The 27,660-nt window shown below is 37.3% G+C and overlaps 1 protein-coding gene across 4 annotated transcripts in view; it reads right to left on the reverse strand.

Moving 5' to 3' along the window:
- LEMD3 (LEM domain containing 3) overlaps window positions 1-27,660 on the reverse strand; it is a 51,715-nt gene that overhangs the window by 16,847 nt on the left and 7,208 nt on the right. The window contains exons 2-6 of one of the 4 annotated variants that reach the window (XM_074168150.1): window positions 14,395-14,448; window positions 12,747-12,784; window positions 10,261-10,327; window positions 1,973-2,040; window positions 70-149 (exon numbers count right to left, since the gene is read on the reverse strand). In XM_074168150.1, coding sequence (XP_074024251.1) covers window positions 70-149; window positions 1,973-2,040; window positions 10,261-10,327; window positions 12,747-12,784; window positions 14,395-14,448 — 307 coding nt within the window. Of the gene's footprint in view, window positions 1-69; window positions 150-1,972; window positions 2,041-10,260; window positions 10,328-12,746; window positions 12,785-13,478; window positions 13,502-14,394; window positions 14,449-16,900; window positions 16,920-25,446; window positions 25,463-27,660 lie in introns of all 4 variants that reach the window. The other 3 variants (XM_074168154.1, XM_074168152.1, XM_074168151.1) reach the window with 3 other exon arrangements.

Consider the following 27,660-nt stretch of genomic DNA (forward strand, 5'->3'; position numbering starts at 1 on the left):
AATGAAGTATTTATGTAAACGGATACATTCTGGTAGAAGAAATTAAGTTAAGAAATAAAGATCACTTACTTTATGCCAACATCTTCCCCACTATTCAAGATCCATTCTAATGCTGTGTTAAGTACACTTTCATATTCTGGATCTAAATTCTGTCAAGACAAATCTTAATTAGTAATTTCTTAAAATAACCAGAAATTTATCATGCCACAATAAAATTCAGATACTGCATTAGTAGCCAAAACTATGTGATTTTGCTCTTGATTCTTCAGATTTTGCTTACATGTCCACTACACAAAGTGAATCTATACATGCTATAAGCAGCTATCAGACTTACTAGCATTCCTCAATTTGAAGACTGTTTGAAAAGACAAGCCACATCCACTGTTTTATTAACAATGCTAACCTACAGCAACAAAAAAAAAAAAAACCCACAAAAACATTCAGCCACTAGGCGGTGCTCATTGAAAATCTACTTCAAGAGTAAATGAATTTTAACTGGTATTTCGCAAGTAGTCCAGTGTTTGCAGTTCAAGAATTGATATTACTATACAGAAACTGACTGTAATAAAAAATAATTAGTTGGTATCAACTATCATAGGAGAACATTCACTGCTATCTGAGCTGAGGCTGTCTCCATAGTTCACCTTGCATGTTCTTTTGCAGAAAAAGAAAAGCAAAAATGGAAGTTACTGTTGTATTTGAAATTATACTCTCAAAAAAGATTATCACCATCTTTCCTTTCAACCTCACATACTGTAACTGGCCTAGAATTAAAAGACAAGCCATTAAGAAAAAATACTAACTTTTATTTTCACTTTGAGAGTAAAACAAAGTTTTATCACTGAATACCGAAATGCTGCAAAGGAGTTATATTTTTACTCCCAAAATGAGGAACTGTAGGGTTACATGAGACTTTGTACAAAGTGAAATACGAAATCTGAGCTTCTAATTAGAGCTAAAACAGTTGTTATGACAACAACTGTGATTGTTTCAGCACAACAGATAGGTAAGACCACTAGTCATCTGGCATCAACTGAATTTTTTCCAATGGCTTTGCACAACACATTGGTTTTAACAGATACAGAATATCATTGCCAAACCATAAACCAGCGTTAGCAGCTTCTTCAGGACACTCTTAATATTACCTCTTTTTGTCTACTATGTAAACATTTGCCAAGATATAAAATTTCTATACATTTGTATATTAAGTCATATCAGCTTAACTCCTCCCCATCCAATCAAAGAAATCTTATACTCTCAGCCTTTTGAAACCTTCAAGTAGTTTTTCAACGAAAGGGTACACCAACGTGGGCTAAAATAAACGCTACAGCTGTCAAGACGAGGCAAGAGTCATCTTTTATTTGGGGAGCTAGGCAGGAGAATGACAGCAGAGAGTGGGATTTCATAATACTGCCTACCTATCAAATTAACAAAAAGGTCTTTTTTGACCATTCCTATTTAAAGCATCAATGAATGGTGTCTCCATACAGCTGCTGCTGTCAGGCCCACTGCATAGATCCACCCATCAGCCTCTCCTCCCAAAGAAAGTAAAGACTTTTCTACAAAGCCTCAAACATAATACAGTGATTTCTGGAGAAGATTCTAGAAATTTGAATTTAATAAATTTATGATTTTCATGTTGGTCAACTATCTCCATCAATTCAAATTACGTCCTGGTGTTGTAACTAAGGGGAAAAAACCCACATGCCATTGAAGTGAGACTTACCTATAATTTCATTGCAATTAAGCAAGTTTCTTTCACCTTTCCTCTCCCTTAAAACTTTGCTACATGCCCAAATAAAAATCTCAAGTCGCACATGTTAAAGACATCAATTCCAAACATTTCCAAATAACATTCATTAGTAAGTCAAGTTTTAGTCAATACAATACTTTAGATATGACACCAGGCCTTACAAATGGTAACTTATACAAATCTTATCTAGAACCAATGAAAAATATGTCATTTGCTTACTTTTAAATATGCAGCTGCCTCCTGGACGGTAAGATTTCTTTGAGTAGAGCTGCCACATTCATGTTCCCCTGGTAAAATTAAACTTTTGTTTATTTTGATCTACTTATTCCTGCATTATATAAAATAAAATCATCACCTAAACACAAGCTTATGGTTAACACAATCTGCAAAATTAGCAGTAGCTCAATAATTCCCACAAGTTCCACTAAAAATATGGAAAAGTCTCTGGACAAATTTCTCTTTCAAAAAAGTTTAAAAAAAATGAAGATTGTCACAGATAATAATATATACAAGTCACATCAATACAGTTTCATGTACTGCTCAGAAAGGGTATTTTGGTATTTACACTGAAAGTAGAACAAATCTTAGTATGAAGAACTATCAAAAGGATGTTACCATGAAAGTTGCTCTACCCCGACTCAACTCCTTCCAAGTAATTTCCATTTACTCTGAAACATGTATTATCTTTTATACAGACCAGGTTAAGTCCATTTGCAACACATCCATAATAGTATTTCAGGCACTACGAAGTTACTATATTCTAGATTAGTTCAAGTTATCACAATAGCTCATCTCCTTCCTGAACACACACAAAAATCCCAATATGGCCTGAAACTGGTGGGTTTACCATCCCCGTAATTCTTTTGGAAAGTATGCAGAAGTAGTCAGGAAATAAGGTATTATGTGCACAGGCAGTCCTCACAGCCACATGCCATCATCTTCCCAATTTCTTTGCTAAACTGAGGGTACTTGATTCATGCAAAAAAATATGTAGCGACAGGCATACCAGAACAAAGACACACAGAAAATGAAAATGTCTAATACCAATTTTATCTATCACTGGGTCATCATTTCTGAAGAACTATCAGGGAGCAGCAAATAACTTTTTTCCTGATCTTTCTTTAAAAAAAATAAAAATAAAAATCTTAGCATCTATAACTATGATTTTACTATGCCAAAACAATAAAATAGGAAACAACAAACTCAGTCTTTCACTGGCTCAGGGTTGTGCCTGCCACACCTTCCTGAATCTATGCCAAGCTGTACTATTCCCAAAGCCATAGCAAGGCTATAGAAGTTTAAGATACTCACGCATATCCAAAATATAAACCTTTGCTTATACTCTTACAAAGTATTTAAAGTTGAAATTACTCCATACTGGAATACCCTTTATATGGAGCAACTTCAAGTATTAATTCCATACACAAACAAGAACATTTGAGGCAATCTGAACAAAAATTAGGAAACACCAGCAAGTTGTGGAGAAGCATCTTCATGTCTCATTAACAGTAGGGAGTTCCAAAGAAATAAGTGCTTCTATGAAGCAAAAATCCTTCTCAGACTGCTAAAGCAAAGTTTTGTTCAATACATTTCAACAGATTTAAGAGAATTTGGCCTTGCAAGCACATCAGCATAACAAATATGCTCTTCTCCTACTGCTGGGTTATAGAGAAATAGGAACACTGTTTTTAAGAGTGCTCATATGCTCTCCGGCCTAGAAGTGCTGCTGTAGCTACGCCTGTGTGCATGTGAGTATTTTCAATCAAGCACTGAGCAGAAAATACACTACTTTAAAAACTGATGGACCTGATAATTAACATGCAACATCTTAGACTTTCAAAGTGCCTGTAACAGCAAAACTACAGAGACTACTGGTGAAAAGTGACACCACCTTTACCAAAACGCACTCTGAATTTAGAAGTCAGCACCAGAATTGGAGTTATGGGCTACTCCTGTATGGAATTTAGGCATTCTTTTTGTGCAGCATAAATTCTACGACTTGTAAATTCACATGTGTAATCATCTGTGATTTCATGTTTCAAGATTAACAGACTTGGGATAACTATATATCATATAGTCTCTGGTGTAAACTTACTGTTTTAAATCTAGAACTAATGGAATAAACACAACAAAAGCAAAATGTAACTCTGTAGAAACCACATGTACACTCTCAAACAGGTATTAAGTTGTGTGACATGAGCAAGTCTGATAGGTATTCATCCATTTAAGCTTTTTTCCATTGTTCAGCAAGACCTGAAGTCTTCCTGGGGTCTTTCTAATACAGAAGCAGCAATTAGTCACAATTTGACTGAACAAAACAGCTTGTGAGAGCAGGGGGATGAGACTCTTCTGCTTAGGAGCTTTTGTTTAATTTTTAATTATCTAGATAAGCAGGAAAACCCATATATGAAATGAGTAAGAAAGAATAGAAAGGGTGAGGTTAATACACAGAAAAGAAAACAAACAAAACATATACAAGCAGGAAAACAGATTATGAACAACTAATTCTTAAAAATAAAGTTTCACGATTCCTTTTGGATTTCAATCTTATGAAAATTACTACCTCTTGTAAGAGGACAAAAGCTCCCTTAGATGGGGGACTACTGGATTACTTTAGTAGTTTTGAATTCTAATCTTATTTGCCTTCTTCCAGGAATTACGTTTATGCAGTATGCAGTCACCACACTGACTTCACAGCTTCTGGTCTCATCTTCAAAAACCAGCAGACAGCTTCCTCGCAGTCCTGCTGCTGGTTGGTTTTTTTTTTTTTTTTCAGACTATATTCTCTCTGAACAAGTTTAACAGTTAAAAATGCTATTGCTGCCTAGGCTCTGACAATGTCTGAGGCCCATCAGTTCAAATTACCCTCATGCAATGCTGGGGAAAAAAAAATAAAAAAAAATACCACTTTCTTCTTGCCTCCCACTCTTTAAATGAGTGAGCTAATCAGAGTTACAGAGTTTCAGTCCTGTACAAAAAGCTGTTGGAGAAGCAGTTTCTCATTGTAACCCATCTATTGCTGAGGACCATTCAACAGCTTTCTTCTGAGAAACTCATGAATTTGAAAGCCTGCAGAAAGTTAGGCAATTCACAAGTCAGACAACCTTCTGTTTTACAGCAAACAGCAGGATATTCCTATATGCCATTTCAATCACTGCTTTAGCTAATAGTTCTGCAAATGAAGGCTTACTTTGAATAACTTTGGTGCAATCATTAACCACTTGGCTTGGAAACCCACTTTCCATAGTCTGAGCCAAAAATGTTTCCTAACTGTTCCATGTGAGGCCCTATATCCAGGAATAAAACTGAAGCAGAGGGGAAAAAAACACTTTACACAGGTCTGCTGCAAGATACATCTGAGCTCTTTGTAAAAACTGCGCCTCTGTTAAAACGTCTATTGCGACCTTACAAAAAGGATAAATCTTTGTGCTCAAACGTTTCTTCAGATCACTTCAATTCCAAGTGCGATCAGAGAACCATTCTACTTGCCTTGGTAGGGAGGTGAGAAGTAACACATCCCAGTAAGGATCACAAAATTACTTTTTAGCTTATGGTAGTGTACACAGGCAAGCCATATGAATTGAGTTCTTCTAGAAATACTAACAAAAAGCAAATAAAGCCTCAGTTCTAAAGAACCATTTAAGTCTGTTCTCACAATTGCTTTCAATACAGGAAATAAGTCAGATCTGCTCTTCCATACAGGCTAGAATATTTGAAACTGACTTTCATTTGGGCATTTAGCTTAATTTATGAGCTGCAGCATATACAGTTAACAGAAATAGTCAGAATTTTAAAATATTTGCTTTACAATGTAAATCATTCTCTTAAAGTACCAGAACCAAAATCCAGTGGAAATACAATACTTTAAGGAACACACGGATTTAGCACAGATCTCTACCTTAGAGCTTGATGTGACACAGCCAACCAATACAAAAAGCAAACAGTGTATAAACCATTTGTTTAGCAGGTCTCATGCTCACAGGTTACTTGCAGCAGGACATTAAAGTATGTACCTGAAGAAAAGCAGGGGCAGAACAAGTGTTGTGAGAGCAAGTAAGAATGCCTGATCTCCTAAAGGCAAATTCAACAGTTTAGTAATACTGAGGAAAACCAGAACTTGCTAAATAGTCTTGGAAACAGTCTTCCAACACCGGTTGGAAACAGCACTATCAATTACCTGAAGAACTAAAGATTAAGGAGAGTGGCAGAACAGAGAGCCCATGACAGCAATCAGATACAGTAGCTGACACCTGAAATTAATATTAAGTAACATCTAGTGCTTTGCCAGGATTTTCTTCCAGGCATGGATTTATCAGTAAGCTTTATTACATATGGAAGTCTAATTCACACCTGCATTTCAATGGCCTGTGCTGTCCATTAGCTCAGAAGGAAACCGTCTAAATCTGACAGATCATCACTCTGGGGAGAATGCCAAGCAAAAGAAACGTCTAACTAAATAAAATTTCTTTATGTACAAGAAAGCAGGGTCATACCCCTGGGTAGCTGGCTACTTCTTGTGGATATAGTGGTTAGGTTTATTCATTTTGTAAGCCTGATAGAAAACAGACGTGACCTATTGAAATCTCTCCATGAAAGACCAAAACATCCGTAATTAACATATACCCAAAGGAAGTCTAACGTAAATAAAGCACATATTTTTGTTTAGGAGAAAGAGTTAGGCACTGAAATATATACTGTCTATAAAAAGTTGCTGCTTTGAAGAAAGGCTGAACCATCAGACAGGAACACAAACTTCCACTGGGAACTGGACGAGTAGATACTGCTTCTGCCTTTAGTTTCTTGTGAGGAAGGCATTACTCACCATAGGTTTGGCAGACTAGTAATTCTGAGAACAGTGATGCATTAAAGGTAATCTATTTTTATATAGGATAATTAAATCATTTTACATCATATCAGGGCACCACAGTACAGAATAGGTATCTACAGTTGGAACATAGTATATCAAGTCAAATAAAATTAATAAACTGTTACCCTGACTTTTTCTTCCTTCAAACAACTTTCAGTGTTTTACCTTCTAAAATAAAAACTCCATCATTTGCTCTCCAGCTGAAGTTGACAAGGCAAGAAACTAGCTCAGTAAAAATGTAAGAAGTCTAATAAAACAAAGAGGGCTAGAAATCAAATTCTGAAGTGACCATCTTCATGGTAATCAAGACGCTGAATAAAGCTTAAAAGAACAGACTACTGCAAGTTTCCAGCCTGCCTTTTTAATATTAATAGCTATAACATGAACAAATGATTCATAGCCAAGTATGAAATGAGAGAAGCTTTTCCAAGTATGTGACAGAGAGAACTGAAAAGCATCACTTTTAGTAAAACTATATTCCTTTACTTCTCTCTCTTTTGAAGTGGTGCACTGGATACAAGATCAACACTTTTAAACCCCACACCTCTCTAGCAGCTTTCTCTGTTCTATGACTTTTAAACAGCTTCCAGATATTGTGCCAGGTCTACACCAATATGGTATTCAAAAATGGACAGCAGATCTCTTCCTCACATACCTTAAGAAACTTGGTGTTGAGTATAACTTCTGTCTAAGTACAGATGAATTAGGTTATTCTTCAGACTGTATGAAAGCTACTCTGCTGAGCAACCAGGTAATCTCACGATACAGCTTCAGTTAGGGGGATTATCTAACCAGAAAGCATAGCTATATTTTTTGAAAGTAAGTACTGAAGATTCTCCTGGCCAGGAACTAACGAATAGAGATTAACCATGATTCTTTCACTATTTTTTGGGTTAAAGAATAACGTAAACAAAAAATTTTGGGGTTTTGTCCAAACAGCTATTTTATTCACTGCAGGTATTGCAAATGCTCTGGAAACAAAAAGCTTCTTCAGAAAGCTTTTGGGACAGGGAGTAGACACAAGCCCACATGATCCAAGAGGAAATGGTTAGTGACCTGCTACAGCACTTAAGACACACACACAGGTCTATGAGGCTGGATGGAATCCCTCCAAGGGTACTGAGGGAGCTGGCAGAATTGCTCACAAAGCCACTTTCCATCATTTATCAGCAGTCCTGGCTTACTGGAGAGGTTCTGGTTGACCAGAAATTAGCAAACGTGATGCTCATCTACAAGAAGGGACAGAAGGAAGATCCAGGGAACTACAGGCCTGTCAGTCTGACCTCAGTGCTGCGGAAGGTCGTGGATCAAATCATCCTGAGTGTCATCACACAGCACACACACAACAACCAGGTGATCAGGCCCAGTCAGTACCAGTTTACACAAGGCAGGTCCTGCTTGGCTAACCTGATCTCCTTCTATAGCAAGGTGACCCACTTAGTGGATGAGGGAAAGGCTGTGGATTTTGTTTACCTGGACTTTCATAAAGCCTCTGACACCATTTGCCACAGCATTCTCCTGGAGAAACCGACTGCTCACGGCTTGGATGGGTGTACTCTTTGCTGGGTAAAATACTGGCTGGATGGCCAGGCCCAAAGAGTTGTGCTAAATGGTGTTAAATCCTGTTGGCAGCCAGTCACAAGTGGTGTTCCCCAGGGCTCAGTACTGGGGCCTGCTCTCTTTAATATCTTTATCAACAATCTGGAAAAGGGGACCGAGTGCACCCTCAGTAAGCTTGCAGATGACACCAAATTGGGTGGGAGTGTTGATCTGCTTGAGAGTAGGAAGGCTCTATAGAGGGACTGGGACAGGCTGGATCAGTGGGCTGAGGCCAGTGGTATGAGGTTCAACAAGGCTGAGTGCTGGGTCCCGCACTTGGGTCACAACAACCCCATGCAGTGCTACAGGCTTGGGGAAAAGTGGCTGGAAAGCTGCCTGGCAGAAAAGGACCTGGGGGTGTTGGTTGACTGTTGGCTACATATGAGCCAGCAGTGTGCCCAGGTGGCCATGACAGCCAACAGCATCCTGGCCTGTATCAGAAATAGTGTGGCCAGCAGGACTAGGGAAGTGATTGTCCCCCCTGTACTCAGTACCAGTGAGGTCCCACCTTGAGTACTATGTCCAGTTTTGGGCCCCTCACTACAAGACATTGGGGTGCTGCAGCGTGTCCAGAAAAAGGCAACAAAGACAGTGAAGGGGTCTGGAGAATAAGTCTTATGAGGAGAGACTGAGGGAACTGGAGTTTTGTCTGGAGAAAAGGAGGCTGAGGGGAGACCTTATTGCTCTCTACAACCACCTGACAGGAGGTGGTAGCAAGGTGGAGGTGGGTCTCTTCTCCCAAGTTGCAGGTGACAGAATGAGAGGAAACAGCCTCAGGTTGCACCAGGGGAGGTTTAGGTTGGATATTAGGCAAAAATTCTGCACAGGAAGAGTTTTCAAGCATTGGAACATGCTGCCCAGGGAAGTGGTTGAGTCACCATTCCTGGACGTATTTAAAAGATGTGTGGTGCTTAGGGACATGATTTAATGGTGGACTTAGTGTTAGGTTAACGGTTGGACTTGATTATCTTAAAGGTCTTTTCCAACCTAAATAATTCTATGATTCTAAGATTACTGTTGCAATTTAAAGGCATTACAGAGCTGCTCAAATTTCTCACGGATTTCCTATAGAGCCCTGACATACTAAATTATCAACTTTGTACCTGACACAGTTGTTTCCACATTTTTTTAAATGTTTGAGAAATGTCTATATAATCTGATAATAGTAGAAAAGCTTTCTTGGTGAACCTTTCTGTTGCAAAACAAATAGCTGGCACTAAGAACAGTAAGGCTTAAAAAAAAAAAAAAAGCTGAACCTGTGCCTCCCAAACACATTATGGATTAAATAGGCAAGGATGCAAACGGCTTAACAGTCATGAAATGGATTCTGCAGTAACTCGTGATCACCAGATGCTGAAGTTATAAACACAGTCTTAACTTCACCATTTCCTGATTGTGATGTGTAAATATCTATGCAGTTTAAAGCTGTGTTAATTATGACTCTAGGCAAAAAGCACTGTATTTTTCTACTTTGAATATTCAATAATTAATACTAATCCTCAACACCACCTCTGACATATTACTATATAGAGTACTTTTCATTACTACATAATTAATATGGTTAAGTTGGACTATTTTGTCTAACAAAGCAATCTTGTTCAACCACTACTGTTCATTGTATTAGTAAGCATTTTCTGATTGTTGTGAAATATTTTGGTTTTCAGACATTTTTCCACTACAGTAAAATAACCAACTTTAAAATAAATACATATTCCTCTCCAAGTGTAGCATATTTAAACCTTCTAATGAAATCAGATTAATAAAGCATTAAGACATTAGATTAAAATTAGATTAAAAACCATACAGGATCACAATATTCAACAGCCTATCCCACCAACTAAAACAATTGCAACAAAAGGTGCTACACTGGTAAAAAAAGGCAGTGTAAGTGAACTAGAAATGGGATTTCCAGTTTCCCAAAATGGAACTCTAAATGGCTCAGGGCCCCAGCATATACCAGTTGTTGCAAATCGCTATCTAAGCAGACACTTCTTTGTAGCTGTTGCCATAACACTTAGTCACAATATTTTTAAAGTGTTACCTGCTACTTGTGCCAATTTATCATGAAGTGCATATAAGCTGTTCATCATGAGACTTTTTTCATCTTCCTAGAATTAGAAAAACACATTAATGTTAAAACAAACGTTCATAGAGAAGTACTGTCTTCCATTTAGCCCAAAAATCCTTATATACCATGAGGGAAAAACACGTTTGGGTTTTTTTTTTTTTGGTTTTTTGGTTTTTTTTTGTTTGTGGGTTTTTTTTTTGTTTGTTTGTTTTTTCACACGTATAAGTGCAAAGCTGTAGTGTTTCACACATCAACAATGATAAGAAATAGATTTTTTAGATCTCGGCTGAAACTGAACTAGTTTGCAACCTGGAATCCAATGGATCTGCCAGTTAAAACTGATAACTCAACAGGTTATTTTAATACTACTGAAAGAAAAGTGCAATGACCCAAAAGAAGTTTTGTGGGTTGGTTGGGATTTTTTGTTTTGATATCTAACATGTAAAAATAAAACAGTTTTATTCTTAATAAAAGCACAGTGACACTTCATACAAGCTACACCAAAGTACCAGCTGGTCATACTCCTACATAAAATTAATAAACTAAGATTTTTGCTGTCTACCTTCAAACTACAGTAACTTAATTAAAAACAAAACAATAACAACAAAAACCAACCAACTAAAGAAAAACCCAGAAAGCTGTAGACAATAAGATCTTGTTGATAATTCCTGCATATGCCACTAGTAAAAAAAGGCCAAATTCCCAAAACAAGCATGAATATGAAATGTCATATAATTTTGTGTCACATACAGAGGAGTTAAACTTTTTAAATCAAGATATTGAGCAATTTCATTGAAATATGTACATCTGATATTAGAATGAATTATTCAAAATATGAAGATAAGGAACCTGCAGTTACATAGAGCAAGTACTACAGGTCACTCTAAAACATATTTTCTGATTGTTTTTTAAATTGGCTCTGACTCCTGTAGCAGAATCAAATGCTGAGATAAAACTAGAGCCTTTATTCAGGAAAACAGGCAAGGAAAATAATTTTCCAGTTTGCACATCCGCTGATTATACTCACATTGAAAGAAACTAAATATACTCTAGGTTTTATTCCCTGATGCACCAGCAGTATACGACATTTTAAAATTTTAATGCTCCGGGTTTTTTTCCATAAGAAAACTACTACCAAGTAGTAGACTACTTTTTTCATTAATCAAACATTTGAAAAATAAATTCCCATAGAAGGTATCAACCAGCATCACCTCTCCCTATTATGGTCACATAAAAATCATCATCAAGACTAACCTGATATAGTTGGTACTTCCCAGAAAATTAACCATCCTTATTAACTTATTTCCTGGCTGGAAAATACTGGGCATGGCAGAATAGGAAAATCAGTCTTCTACCACATGCACACATATGACTTCGCTAACAGCTACACCAAGACAGACATGTGAAACATTTTTGTGACCAAATTCTTTTTTTCTTAAATTAATGATCAGACCACATAAAGGAAGGAACTGAACAGTATAACCTTCATAGCTAATGAACACTCAAGCATGCAGTAGGATTGCTATGGAACAATACAGAAGAAACATAGAAAAAAGTAACATTAAAAAACAGGTTCTCAAGTTGTCAAGTCCAGTGCACAAGATACATTCTTCTCTGCACTACTAAAGTCATTCTGAAAGAATCCTCAGAATTTACCCCACAAAATTCAATTTGTTCAAAACATTCGTTTTCTTCCCAAGTAATTAGCAAAGGCTACCCACTAAAATATGCAATTAGTCACTTTTGGAGAGACAAAAAAAAAACAACACACACACACACAAACCAACAACAAAACCCCCCACAAAATTAACTTGCAATATTTGGTTATATATGCCTAGCAAAAGCAGATCACTATGTTTACAGTCCAGGCAGAAAGACTGAAGGGCAGAAGAGAGAACCACCAAAACACATGCTGAAGAACTAAGAATAATACAGACAACTATTTTTGAGATGCCACTATTGAAGGTACCCCAATATTCCAGTTGAAAGAGTACATATAGTAACAGAATAGAATCGAAGTGAAAAAGACAAACTTTTTAATCCATTTTCTGAAGGATGCTAAGCCTTTCTCTTCTATGGCACTAAATAAGATCCTGGAGTTTCGAGTCAATCATCTCTTACCAGCTATCCTTTCAAGGATGACAAGACAAGCGGCAACAGTATGAGAGAAACTGATAAGTTCAGCCTCAAAACTTACAACACCACAATTTTTCCTCATAGCTCTACAACACAAATAATGTAACATTTTGTTAGCATATAAAACAACCAGCATGCCACAGACAAATCTCGTAATCCCAGTTATATTGCCCAAGATGAAAGACAAAAAATTAAAACGTTGCAAGAAATGCATTCATCTTGTGCAAAATATACTGAAACTGCATCCTTCTGAACAGATCTATATTGTTTTTATATAAGCATTTGACAGACTAAAAATCTCAATATTAAGTGGTTTTACTTACTGTTATTTTTTGTAGTTCTTCACTGACAGAATTCTTGACTGTCAAAAAAAGAGAAAAAAAGTTCATTCATTCTAGAGTCTGAAAATACTAAAAGGTATAGCAACACTACAGCTTTATGACAACACTAATCTTTAGATAAAAACAAAGAAGTCCACAATGTAACAAATAACAATTAGAATTAGGCATCTCTTAACCTCTGTCTTAACTCTGCATTTGATACTGCACTATATTAGCATTTAGGTTAAACCAAAATCCTGTGTATCTGCAAATTTCACAGCTATTTCCATGCAAACAAAACCGTGCTTGCCATTTGCTAAACTCTTGCTTCAGTGACGCAATTGCATTGAAATCATAATTTAAGGCTTTTAGTGTCTAGTTTAAAAAAGAATAATTACTCTTTTTACTAAGCAATAATTCACACAACACAAAGTTGTACAACTCATCAGCATTTTCTTCTGACAAGAGCAAGAGATAACACATTGAGAGCCCAGGTGAAAAGCACAGTGTGAATAAATGACCATTCCTTCCTTTCTAAATAGAACACTTCTCATAGCTCCTAAAAGCATATCTGTTATATTCCTCTTGGCTGCAAAAATATATTCTTCATGGAAGAAAAGTTGAAGTAATTCATGCTAAGCTTCCACTTAAGACTGACCTGCTGGTAACTAAAAAGTTACCAAGGCAGGAAACAATCACTATTAAAGCATATTGTCTTGCCTTTCTAAGGCAAACTCTTGTTTTGCCCACTGTTTGAGCTGGTACAGAAATTAGCAGTTCTACATGCTATGCATAGAGAAAACGAAGCTTCTCCTGACCATAGCTCACCTAGCACAAACACAAAAGTAAAAAAGGTATCCTGAGAAACCTGATGCAAAATTGAAGTTCTAGGTTGCAAATGGCATTGTATTGATGTTGAAAGCACATCAAGAACAGGCAGCACTTGAAGGCACACACTGCTCCATATACAGTTCCACCAAAAGTATTCTTCCAAATGAAAAAAGCACTTTCCAATACTTCTAGGCCTGATGCATTTGCATAGGGAACCTGGAAGAAATCTCAGTCTGGGAAGAATTTATGCACTTTGAAATCCTGCAGTTCAACTTTCTGTAACAAGGCATAATAAAAGACAGATACTATCTTAAATAGTGCCCAAAATACATAATTCCATTTACATGGTATAATTACACCCACCATCCCACCCCAGATATTGCAGCTGTTTACACACCATTTCTGCTTGCATCTGAAGGTAGCTCATCAACAGCCTCTAACAGTGCTAATCAATTTGACTTCTTACAAGAGACTCCAATAAGTAAAAATATTCACAGAACATCAAGAGTTGCCTCCCTGACAGTCTGCGAATTGACACTATCTTGACTCCTGAACCACAACCGTAATTATTAAGCTGATCAGTTAATTTAGTTATAAATAGTAAAAATAAGAGAAACAAATGCGGACACTGGATCAAATTCATGGCAAGATTTCTCATTTAGGATAAATGGAGGAAGCAAAGAAAATAAGGACCAACTTATAAGCCAGGGGTCCCTTTGCCAAGTGTAATAGCATCTGGATAAGTAACTGAAAAAGAAAAAAAATGAAGACTTTGTAACTAAAAAATTAATTATTTGTAAAACAACGTAATTTTTATTACCTGCACAAACTTCCGTAGCACTGTTAGTATCAGCCAGATGCTGACCCACTTCACCTTAATTTTGAAAGGCAAGTTTGAAGTGGGAAAGATTACCATTTCATTGCTCCTACATTTAGCAACAGTAAGGAACACATTTCTACAATTACAACCAATAAATGATGTATAAAACAGTGGAGCAATGAAAATGCTTTGAGTGAAGAAGCTTGACTCAAACTTTGCAAACAACCTTTTCTCCATGTGCCCGAGCTGAGAAGAAAATTAAGCATGCTACCTACCTAACAGAAATAAGCAATTCAGCTTCCTCTGACACAGCAATTGGAAAATAAACAAAAAAAACCACAACACAAAGACAAACAAAAAAACAAACACAAAAAGTCTCCACCCCAAAACAAAACAAACCCCCAAACCACTCAAACACTGGGTTTTCACAGACATCTGAATACTTGAATCAGGTATCAGATTAACTAGCACTGATAGAAGCAGAAAATGTTCAAGCACTCTTGTAAACCAAGCCCTATAGCACTTCATGATTTCGTTCTATAAATGCAAGTTCTCAGACATTGCCTACTAGATTATCAAGCCACCAACTTTACAAAGCTTCTATGTATTTCATTCATTAACTCATCAGAACATTCCCAGTAAACTTTTAATCTAAATAGCCTAAAATGGGATTAGAGAAACACAGCCAAGGCTCTAGATGACTGACAACCTCCCGGTTTGATCATTAGTTATCCAGACAGGATAACTATGTAATTATCATCTCTTCCCAAGGTCAATCTTACTGAGCATACATGAAATCTTGATTATATGGTTTTAGATTGGAGGGGGCAGGGAAAGGAAGGGGCATGAGACACAACAGTGTTTAGATTTCAGTATACCTGACAAACCTGCATTTTAGCACAGATGAAAGCCATGGAACAAATACAAATGCAATACTTCCATGCCTGCAAAGATGCAAACTGAAAACTGTCAGCCACAATTCTACATACACTAGGACAGTACTGCAATTAAGTGAAGGCAATGGTGACGGTTATACTCGCACATTCCCAGCACCACAATCCCATTGTAAAGTCAATCTCACATGTGAACAACTTCATATTTTCATAACTTCATAAATTAAAACACTGAATTTATGAAGCAATCCAGATGAGATGTCAATGTTTGCACCTCCTCCACAAACACAGTGGTTAAAGTGACCAAAAAAAAGACTCTCCTCCAAAATTACCTGTCACAAATTTAATCAATTCTTGTAATTGATTATTTTAACTCACACTATAGGATTTCCATGAAAACCCTCTGAAGTTACTGATTTTATGGCAAGTTAACCAATAAATGAGATACGTTTTATGTAAGAGGCTAATATAGTTTAGGATGCCTGATGCCTTAAGAGGCAAGTATGCTAAATGCAACTGCAGCAATTTATCAGCTGCAATGCAATTAACAACTGTTAATCAATCTGCATCTATTTACCACATAACCTCGATTAACTTGAGTTAATAAGGCCACTCCTTATCTACTGCAGTAATTCCTCTGTTCTGAATCCACCCTTCTTTCTTTTGTCCAGGATCTAAGCTCTTACCAAATCCTCCCACTTGCTCCAGCCACAGATGTAAAGTTTTCATCTACTCAACAAGTCTAAAGTATTTTAATATATTACATCAACATTGGTTCAAAATGTTTCCTGACAGTTCTTAAAATATATAAGTATAGTTTTAAGAGTAACAAGTTCTTGCTCTCCCAAACTAAGCATTAATAACTAATTACTAAATTTAATAACTAATTACTAACAGAAGAGTTTCTTATGGGAACATTTCATACTTCCAAAGCTCATCCACAAAAAGTGTTCAAGACCTCTACCATACAGCAACCATTATCAGCCTTGAAATTAGTCTATCTATCAAGCTCACGTTTTTATGAGCTTCAAAGAACAAATTCTCATCTACTTATACTACAAAGCTAAAAACTAGAGATAATTTTCCAAAACAGGAATCTCCTGACTCTTGTCCCAGGGCGTCTTCTCTCCAGGTTAGATAACCGACCAACAACCACATCCACTGCCCTCAAAAAAGGAGAGATGCAGCAAACTACCTGGACACAGCAATCTCATCATCCATCAGAACTCCCCAAACTGCAGCAAAACTGTGAGATGCGTGGCAGTTTCACCTGGCCACCTGTGAATACTAGCTGCAGGATAAAAAAAAAAAAGCAAGAGTATTTTGGAAGAAAAACCTCAAAAACTTGACAAAGGGAACCATACCGACTCCCTCAAAAATGTAATAGCTGAACATTCTGATTGAAAGTTTGATACATTGGAAGAGCTTTACTCCTGGCAAGGTCTAATGATAATAGGATTCTTTGTCCAGACACGGAAGGAAACAAAAAGTAAGCATACTAAAGGACATCATCCTCACATGAAACTTTCTTTCAGAACAGGAAGGGATATGCTAATTAAATTCCATTTTTAAGAAGAGATCTTATTTAAATGCTAGTTAATCAAGAACAAAACACTAAGATTACCAAAAAGCCTGTGAAACAAACAAAAGCAGCACACAAATACTGTTCTGGTTAACTGGAAAGACTACTAATGACCCTTAGAAGCAACTAGTTTACATATATTACTGTTGAGACAAGCTGTAAATGACAACTTACAGTCAACTAGAATTCCTCAGAATGGTAGAACTCTTCAGTCTTGATAACAAAAAGTCACCAATACAAAGCTAAGGGTCACAGCACAGCTCCAAAGCATTCCAGCCAAAGCTGTCAACATACCAAGCACATACCAAGCCATCTCAGAGAGATGCTCAATTTTAGGAATACAAATGTAGTCAGTGTTACAACACAAGGTTAATTTTCACTGGCTTTCATCTTTGAAGTAACAATAAAATCACTCACCACCACCACCCATTTTCCTCCCCAATACATTAGTAACAATTGCAGACAGACACAGTATTTACAAGGTTTTAGTTTTCTTCAGTAATACAAGCAGGGAGCACAAAGTGGAATTACTCCTCTTTTTCAAAGCATGCCTTAACAGACATGAAGTTGCAGCCTCATAACAGACATTTGTGAACACGAGTCAGCTTTTACAGACTCTTAAGGGGACAAGTTCCAAAGACTGACATAGCTTCACAGGCAGTCTTACCTAGAAAGAAGACATGCACAAATAAAAATGGCTTTGCTTAGGACATAAGTTAGAACCTTATCACTAACATGGTACCAAAATAAGGAATTCAGTTACCTTCTGGTCACCAAATTAGGATGCCAAAAAGTAGCTAACCCTTCCACTATAGCTGTCTCCTAGATTCTGTGATACCTTGCCCTGAACAGTGTTACCATTGTTGCAGTTTCAGTATTCAATACACTTCAACAGACAACAATCAAAACTGAAGTATGAAGAACAGTCACACTGGGACAAATCAAGGAGTCAACCAGCTCAGAATCCTGCCTCCAGCAGTAGCAAGAAGTTTTACTCTTTTCAGAGAAACCTGTCTGTAACTGGAGAGGGAAATCTACAGAACAGTGGCAAAAATGAGCATCAGGGTATGAGAATATAAAGTACAGGCTGATACTTCCACAGAATATTCTCCCAGTCATAAAAAAATTTGCACTTCAGAAGCTTCTTGAGACAGACAGAAGTGGCTTTTTTTTCCCCTAACTTATCAACTCCAATATATTTTTTCCCTACCGATTTATCTGGTCCCACATTAACTCCAAGCAAGCTTTTAGCTGCAACAACATACAGTCACAAAGAGTTCCATGACTTTAACGTGCAAGTGTGAAAAACCAGTTTCCCTGCTTACTCTGAACTTGCCACTTGTTGAGAAATTCCTTGTGTTAGAGGACACAGTGAGTAATCAGATCCTATTCACCCTCTCCACAATATTCACGCCTTTCCTTCATTCCTCAGTCCTCACTCTTCCACACTCAAGAGTTCTATTCCTCCTTGCTATGAAAGCCATACTGTGCTTTTCATCGCACTACTCTCATCATGACCCTTCTGATGTTGGGGACCAGAGTTGGACACTATTCAAAAATGAAGAAGCACCATGGATTATTAGTACCATAATTATATTCTCAAAATACATCCTCTCAAATATACTTTGTTCCCAATTACCTTCCTAAAAAACAGAAAATACTACCATTGTTTCCTTCTTGACCACTACAGAATATTAAGCTAACATTTTTAACAGAATCAGTGTAATGTCATCATCTATTTCTGAACATATAGATAATTTGATTTTATAAACAAAAAAACCAGCTTTCCAATGCAACTTCAAGAAGCTGCAAATCCACAGTTGCAGAAACAAGAATGATCCCAATTAACCTATAAGCACTTCATTTCTCAGTGTGATGATACCAAAGCTGCCAAGTTTCATCCACACAAGGATTCAGAGACTGTACACTGCAACACACATTTCCAAGCTAGCAACTTCTGCAGAAGCAAGAATGTTCCTCCCTGCAAACAGAAAAGTACTTTTCTCCTCCCCACCCACCATATCACAAGCAAACTAATCCCAAAACGGAAGCAGTATTTTTTTAGAAATTTTTCCTGTAAAGATGTGTTCAGTAAGGGGATAACAATGTTTTACATTACAATTTTTATTTCATCAAAAAGACCCAAAACCATTAGCTGGATAATGTATCGTTAACAGAGGAAGCAACAATAATGGAAGTACTGCTATCCAAAATGGGCCTTTAGCCCCAGCCTTTTTCTACATGACCTTTGAAACAAATTTGAAATAATTTTACAATCCAAGTACTTTCAACATCAACTAACAGATCTCTAACTTTTTTTTTTTTTTGTAAATTCAGGGTCAAGTACTGATTCCACCCAGTGCCATACTGTGTATGTGTCAGTGACAAGACTAAAACATTTTCTCTTAAAGCTCCTAAGCCTTATAACACCAGAAAAGCAAACAAACAAGTTATTACAGGAAATAAGTTATTCCAGAGGTCCATCTTTCAAACAGCCTAAATAAAATAATCCTGTCTTTATTTTCCTCTCTGCAATTACCTAACGCTCAAAACAAATGAGTGGTTTTGCATGACCTGCACCTCCAGATTGCCTCTAATTCAGATAGAAACCACTTTGAATCAGTAGTCTGAATCTCTGTGCTTTGATATTAAGACACCAAGTCATATGTCAAGCTGAGCAACTCCTTCACTACAGATAACCTTTGTGTGCTTTGGAAAAAAATTTTATATTTCTAAATCAGTACACGATTACAGTTTGAATAGTCCTTCGCCATGCCAATTTTGAATGGCAGCACAATCTGCCACAAAGATTAGAGAATTCTAAAAACAGCTGAATCTTTCTTTAACATCAATTCAGTTTTTCAACTGCCTCCGTTTAGTGAGCTTTTTTTGATAATTTTTACCCAGTATCATTTTAATTCATTCTGTTTGTGAATAGGTGATATAAGGGTTTATGATATAACCAAACTATTCCATAATCACTTTTTTTGACAAAACCCTCCTCTAAAAGAATTTAAACTATCATATTTGTAATAGACATTTCAATTCAGATACATTTTCTATTAGCCCTGAAAATAGCAGTCTTCATTATTTTAGGTAAAAGGGTGGGAAATACCAGAATTTCTCTTTGGAGTCCTTCACTGCTTCTTAAAAAAAACCCTCTCCATATTTTAGCTGTATCACCCTTTCTAGAAACACTCCGATCTACTCCCGCCTATTTAAATACTGGTTAGAACAGACTTAAATGTTGAAAGATGCTCTTAAGAGAGTCATGTCAATTTGGTCCATATTTAAGAAGAGAGACTAGTGTTTTGGGAAAGCTTCTTATCAGATTATTCAATTTCACTGGAATAAAAATACTAGTTTCACTCTAGTACTTGTATTAATGATTGAAAATCTAGAGATCATAAGTTTTTTTGCTTAAAATATTAAAGAAAAATATTTTAATCTGTGTAGTGCCTGTAGATACACCAGTACTGCGAAACTGAAACAGAATAGTTGCTGTCAGTTTTTAAGAATGTCACCTTTTTTAAGGAAAAAGCCTTATAAAATAAATCCAGAACTTAAACAGTTGCCAAGACATCAGAGCTGACTTCAGAGGAAGTTTTCACTATATTATTGCCACATTCACTCCATGAATACCACTGCCAGCTAGAAATCTACTGTACTGAAACGCCCATTTCAAACAGAGCTGATACCTATAACTAACACTTGCAAATATTAACAGAGACTGCCTTTCCTTCTTTCTGGTCTGTTTCCTAAATATCACCATCAACCATAGCAAGACTCAAGGGAAAAAAAAAAAAAAAAATCCCATAGAGCTACAGTACGGATACTGCTTATTTGAAAAGAATCTGCAGCCTGCTTTTGTGTATGAAGAAAGCATGTAAGTTCATTTTTTCTACTAGAAGACCCCGTGAAAATAACTGTAGGCAACAGATGAAAGGACAAGTAAATGCATCCAAACAAGAACCAATGCAGCCACACCAAGAAACAGAACAAATTTTAGACCACCACTATCAGCAAGAAAAATACTCCTCCATGTTGAGTCCCCAATTCCATACAGATGAGAAATTTGGGCAGAAGAGAGTCATGAGGGTTGTGAGGGTGTGTGGTGTGTCATTAGAAGTATCAAGTGCCAGTCATCAAATACTCCAGACAATACTTGCAGCTGATACACCCACCCAGGAACTGGTCTGTCACCCCAAATTCTATCTCTTCTATGCCTACATTAATCTCAATGGAGCGTACTCAGTACAAAAGTACACTTAAACAAGAACACATTAAGCTGCTAGAGTAATTTACAACGTCATTTTTCATGATCTGTATTTGTGGAAAGCTAAAATGATTCTTACAATTAAGTATTCTTTCCTCCAGTTTTATTTCTACTAGTGTAAGGAGATGTTTTATAGCAACAGAATTTGCACACACACTCTTACATTATGTTACAAAGCATACTGTATTTCAATGAAGAAACATCTGTCTCTGTTCCATTAGGAAAACATGGCTCAGGAGAAGTGCATTTGCTATGCATTGTAAAAATTAAGTAATACTACATTCTTTGCACCCACATAGCCTCCATTCTAGGCTACTGTTTACATGTAGAAAAAAGAAAAAACCCCACACTAAGACTGCTTTTATCAGCAGTTACAAACATTACCAAGGGAAACATTAGACTTCAGACGCCTACCAGCATTTCACAACGGGCAGAGAATACCTTCACTTCCAAGAGAATCGGAAGAGGCTTATGTAACAGCTCTTCTCCCTTCTTCTGTGCTCCCCCCCAAATGTTTTAGCTCCTTATACCTTATAAGGTCAAAAAACCACCCACAACTTCGTAAACGAACACAAAAAAGAAAAAGATATTCAGAAGCAGGGGAAACATCTTGAAAACATGGCAGCACAAGCAGCTCAATGCTAAATTAGGAAGCAGTCTGCTTTCCTCAAACTCCAAAGTTCAACATGGAAAGCAAACTCATAAAGCAAGTGTTACTAAAACACAGAAGATTTAAGAATCAATGAGAATTTGCAATTAAATATTAGATCTACCATCACTCTGCCAAAGGGCCCAGTCTGGATAGAAACACTCCTGTGATCTTGCACAAGCAGGAAGGATTCCTGTCTTGAAGGGTTTCCAACGTACAAATACCCAGTTATATCCTCTTCTTCCAGATAGACTCCAATTACAAAGTATTAGTAATATACTGTAATAGTAAGAACAGTTTACAACATCCAAAGATAACATTCAAACGGAGAGCACTGACAGAAGAACTATTAAGAGACACTCAATCATGGGAGCAAAGACATTAACAAAGTCAAAATAAAGATCACATAGAGATTTTTTCATATTAAAAACTGGGGTTCTGTTGTGCCTCTGGCCTTTTAATCATTCAGCACACATTGGTCCATCACTACTTGCTGCAATAAGAGCAGCATAACTGCTTAACAATGATCTATACAAAGCCTGAATACAGCAGTAAAATTCTGAAAATAGGTGCACTAGTGTATCCTAGGGAGAAAAAAGAGCTTACTCTATGCAGGACATACACAGGTAGCTGCTAGCAGGTCTGCTGTCATGACGAAGATAAGCTTTCACAGCAGAACCAGCAGCAAGCTTACCAGAGGTATCTATATTAGCTAAAGAGAAGAAGAAAAACCGCCTACTACATACAGCAGAAGTTTGCAGAGCTCAAAACCAGGATGAGCTCCACAGTAATTCAAGACATAGTACCACCTGACTGGAAATTAATAAAAGTGGGCAATATTCAGTAACTTCCATTTTTGCTCAGCTGGACTAAGACACTAAAGAGCTAGCTAACCTTCGAGGCTGACTACCATACCAGCTGCACTTGTTTGGTAACATAAACGGACTGGTTCCATAAAAATTATTACCTTAAGGAACAACTGGACACAGTTCCTTAAGGAACACAGCCATACGTCACCATTGTCCTTATATATACTTTACCATTGGCTCCTATACTCAGCTGTAGAGTCTGCTTGAACTAAGACTTCCAATATTGTTATCATAATTGTTTATTAATTAAACAAGTTATGCCTATTAGTTAAAGGGCTATGTCACCAGCTTGTGGATTAAGCTGATGAATCTTCTAGCAGTGCATTACTGTGTGCACTTCTCCTGAGCCAAGTGGATCTACAGAGGAGAAAGAACCTATCTTGGCAACGAACTCATCTGCCACGTAAAAAGAGCAACAAAAGAGGATGGAAAGAAGTGACTCTTACTGAGATCTCAAATACTGCAGAGAATAAAACCTTACCACACCATTGGCTATTTTGTAGATACATGAGAACTCTGCAGTATGTAAGTCACTACACAGTAATACAAAGCTAGGTGCTTAAACTATAAGACAGTTTACAAAACAAGAAACTTTCCTTCCTCAAACCATTTCCCATGCTTAAGGAAGCATAGCTGGACATATAGCTAGTAGTCTGATGCCAAGGTTTGTGTAAGAAGCTCAGTACATTCCTATCTCCTGATTGGCAAAGAACATCACATGCTAATTCATTCCCTTACAGAAGGGACAGGCAGACCCTATTTGGCCTTTGGCCCTCAACTCTCCAGGACAGCTCCTTTCCAGGGCTGCCACTTTCACACAATTTCCCTTCACAGTTTGCTCTCCCTCCAAAGGAATTACTTTAATACTTTGCATCCTATACAGCAGAATAACACAAGAGTGGATTTAACTTCCCATTGGTTTTTTTCCCCCCTACTTCATGTGCACTTGTACTCCATGTGCACATTTTTGTTGTTAGTTCATAAATAGCACCTTTAGATGAAGGTCAAGAGAAAAAAAAAAACAGTATTTAAAGTTATAAACCAAAAAAAAGCATTAGCCACTGCTAATTTCAATTCCAAAGTACACAGACATATTTCTGTTTAAAAGAAGTCTGCAGCATTTCTGCAGGGAGTACCACCTTTGATGGAAGTCAAACTTAACAGACACTGGTCATAATACACCTAGGATCCCCAAGTCAGACCGTGTATATACACCTGCCCATTCTGAATGAGTGAGCTCTCAGGAGTACTTAAAAAGGCTGGCATTTCTGGTTTACAATGAGAAGTGAAACAATACTAGCTCAAAAGACACAGTACAGACAGTGCAACAGTATGGCACTTTCAGATGTTCTCAACACTCCACTTTATTTTTTTCATATCAAAATGAACAGGTTTGCTATTATATACAAAATATAAAGTACCTAAACATGAATATCCTAAATATCCTTTAGATACAGCTCAGACTCCCTATTTCCCACAGTGATTTAGGACATCTTTGTCCAAAACCGCTTTAGGATAAGCGGTACTTCACGTGCTTACAGATTAGAGAAACAAAACCCAAAAATAAGTAGCAAGACTAGCTCCTTCTCCAGAAGGAAATCTCCATCTCCGACCTCATTTCTTAGCTAGGCAAAGTCTCCCCAAGACAGCATAAAGTCCCTTTGACACAAAAAAAAAAAAAACCAGCAAGGAAAAAAACTTTTCAGCTTTTTCCTATCCTGTATTTCTCACCTTCAGCAGCTTCCTTGGGTCATACACAAGATGCAAAACAATACAGAAACAGACTACAGAAACAAACCTGACATCATACTCTCCTTCTCAAGATCCCACCAAGGAATTTCATAAATCATTTTCTCTTATTTACAAAGTAACACTAAACTCTTTCCACAGAATTTGCAAGAATGAGAAACAGCACAAGCACAACTGCCAGACTGGCCCTTCCCCAATAATTCGGTTTGACTGTGGATTTCCATAGTCTGAAAGAGGCCTTTGAGGGGTTTGTCACACATGTACCACCCAATCCGTCACTCAACAAAATTAACAAATACCCTCTTTGGCTGTCTGAAGCATGACACCTGAAAAAGAACAAACAGCCCACTAAAGTTTTAGATATAGGTCAAATGCCAGAGACGAACAGAAAGTTTAATGATGAATGTTTAACATTTCCCAGAAAACATCCTGGAATTAAAAAACCAAAAGCAAACTACCACACATTACAACCAAGAGCTGTTTCAGGTAACACTAACAAAAAAAAAAAAAAAAAAATGAAGTCACACTTTTGCCTTCTGGTATTTGGAACCCCTCATTCACAGTAAACGCTTCATTGCTCAATATCTATTGACATGTTTCAGATCAGTTCTAGATAGACTTCTGTTCTCTATGACTAACAATATCTACACATTCAGATAAAAATTTGTGTGATGAAGTTGTGCTGTGCAATATGGGCACACTAGACATGAGGGGCTCGTATTGTGAAGCTTGATGATACCAAACAGACACCGGGATAAGTATTACTCAATGAGTGTGCTGGGGAATGTTTTATTGTATAACTACATAGTGAGATGATGAGTACTGAGAGGACAGATAGATAAGGTGAGTGGCTTTGATATGCAGCCTATTGAAAATATCCCAAAACTAACACAAGCAGTTACGAAGTCAGTGGACAGTCTGAGGCTTCCCCAATAAGCAATTCAGAGATTTAACTGACCTTCAAAGAAACACACTTCTGTGGAGAAAAGGAAAATTAACACCTAGTCTCTAGAACACTACCAGACTTATCCAACTCATCCCAGCAGTCCTCTTGTGATAAAGTTGTGTTCAGTTTACTGCCTAGCCAGGACAGGCTGATGCTGCATTTACTCAAGATGCTGTGAGTCCAAGCATAAAAATTTCTTCTATGTTTTCAATAAAGAAAAGGTTAAGGGGACGTGACCTGTATATAAAACCTGTATTAAGACTTAAGTGAATAAAAGCAGTATGAAGGAAGTATTACTATGTATATTAACAAATTATTTTCTAACAAGCCATCTTCCAATGTTTAAGTAAATGGCCTTCTAAGACAGGAAGAACTGGCTAGTGAGTTGGCCTACAACCCTTCATTTATGAACAGACCTATTCCTTATTTATCTAGCAAAGCATCACTAGAATTCAATGGATCTTGTAGACTACTTAGTAAGTTTTAATGTCACTTAATTCAACACTAGACCTCTCTTTTTAAGCCCCTACCTTTTCTCCTCCCCACATTAAACAGCCTTTATATCAATTCAGTCTGTCACTCAGAGTTCATTTAAAGCAGCTAAAGGAATTTAAGACTCTAGAAAGGCAGCTTTAATCAAGGTACCTGTGCTACAATATGACCCTCAGTAAGCAGAAAATTTGATCCCTTCCAGTGCAAAAAGAATTCATCTGTGTAAACATGAGACATAACAGCATGTCTTCTCCAACAAACTAGACCCAACAGGCACACCATGTTTGCCTGTTTCACATTAAGCATGTATCCACACTCACTTGCTCCTTACCCTCTCACTCTCCACCAAAGCCTGTAAAGAGAGAAACAGCATTAAATTGCATTGCGGGAAGTACAGCACAGTAGTAGGGAAAAGGCGACAACTATAAGGATATTGGAGAAAAGGAGCAACCAAAACCAAAGTACAGCAGTTTGGGGATATATTATTTTTCATAATTACAAACAGTACCTCTTGGTGAAGACAGATTTCTTATTCATGCCATGGTGTGCTCAAGTAATCTAAGTATATTTGATTCAATCTTTCATCTCCATTACCTACATTTCTCTTCAACTCCCCCAGCAGGGCTGAGAAGCTGAGGGAAAGAAGCTTACTGAATCGCCAGACTTCTACAGAATCCCTAAAATTTCTAGGAGAGAATGCTAGCAGTATCTCAGATTAGAGATGCATAAACCCAAAGCCTTAATTTGCCTGGATCAAAAACCTGTAGAAATATTGAGACATCATCCAAGCAGTGTCTTATCTAACCAGTCAGCTGTACAAAGAGGCCATAACTGCATGGAGTCAAAGCATCAAGTTTTTTTTGCTATTTCCCAATTTCTAGGGACAGCACACTCACATCAACTGCCAAACCTCTGTGTCATCAGCTTCATTCACAAAGTTCATGGGTTTTTTTTATATATTCACAACAGAACTCAACATCAGATATTATAAACTGGAGCAAACCTTCTAAACAGAAGGAACCTATATGAGATAATACATCAGGTGCAGTGAGTTGTGCAGTGGTTCTTTGACCTATCCTTGCCTCCATCAGCATGCTTCTTTCCATCAATAACATGCAAGGTTTATGCAAATAACATTTGCAAGGTTTTCTAAATCAGAATTCCTCAGCAGACAGAAGCCATCAAGGTTACTTTGGTCAGTGGCAGTTAACACTATGTCCTCGTTTATTATAATCACAGCATGACACCTTCCACCACAACTCTAGACCTACCAGCAGCAACAGTAGAAGCCAAGAAAGGAAGAGTAAGGACAAAGATATCACTACTGAAGTTCTTAGCAAACATGCAAGTCCCCTGAAAATCACTTTTTCTTCTCAACATACCTTGATTTTACAATCCCTTAACCAGTCAACTTACTCCCCTCAACCTACCACAAATCACATCAGACGACTAATTTTACCAGAGAACACAAATACCCACAAGAAGTTTAAAGGTGTAAGGAATATGTGACTCATGATTACAATGAATTCTGTGCTTCTCCACAGCATTGGAAAAGCACTTTCATCAACAAAAGCTGATGCACTTGCTTAATTACTTGCCAAAGCTTTTTTGTTAAGTGACTAAACAACTTTCTCAAACAGCAGCTCTGACCTGCTCACATGTTCATACTATTTCTGAAGCACAAGTCTAGAAGCAGGACGGGGATCAGTTTGGTACGACTCTAGCATTCCTGCCAGCTTAGCTGGGTAAGCAATCAAGCCAAAGTTTTGCGACCTGCTACTCCCAGATGAAACACAGATTTCAACAGGAG

The sequence above is a fragment of the Numenius arquata genome, chromosome 2 (assembly GCF_964106895.1).
Source record: "Numenius arquata chromosome 2, bNumArq3.hap1.1, whole genome shotgun sequence".
In the NCBI taxonomy this organism is placed as follows: domain Eukaryota; kingdom Metazoa; phylum Chordata; class Aves; order Charadriiformes; family Scolopacidae; genus Numenius; species Numenius arquata.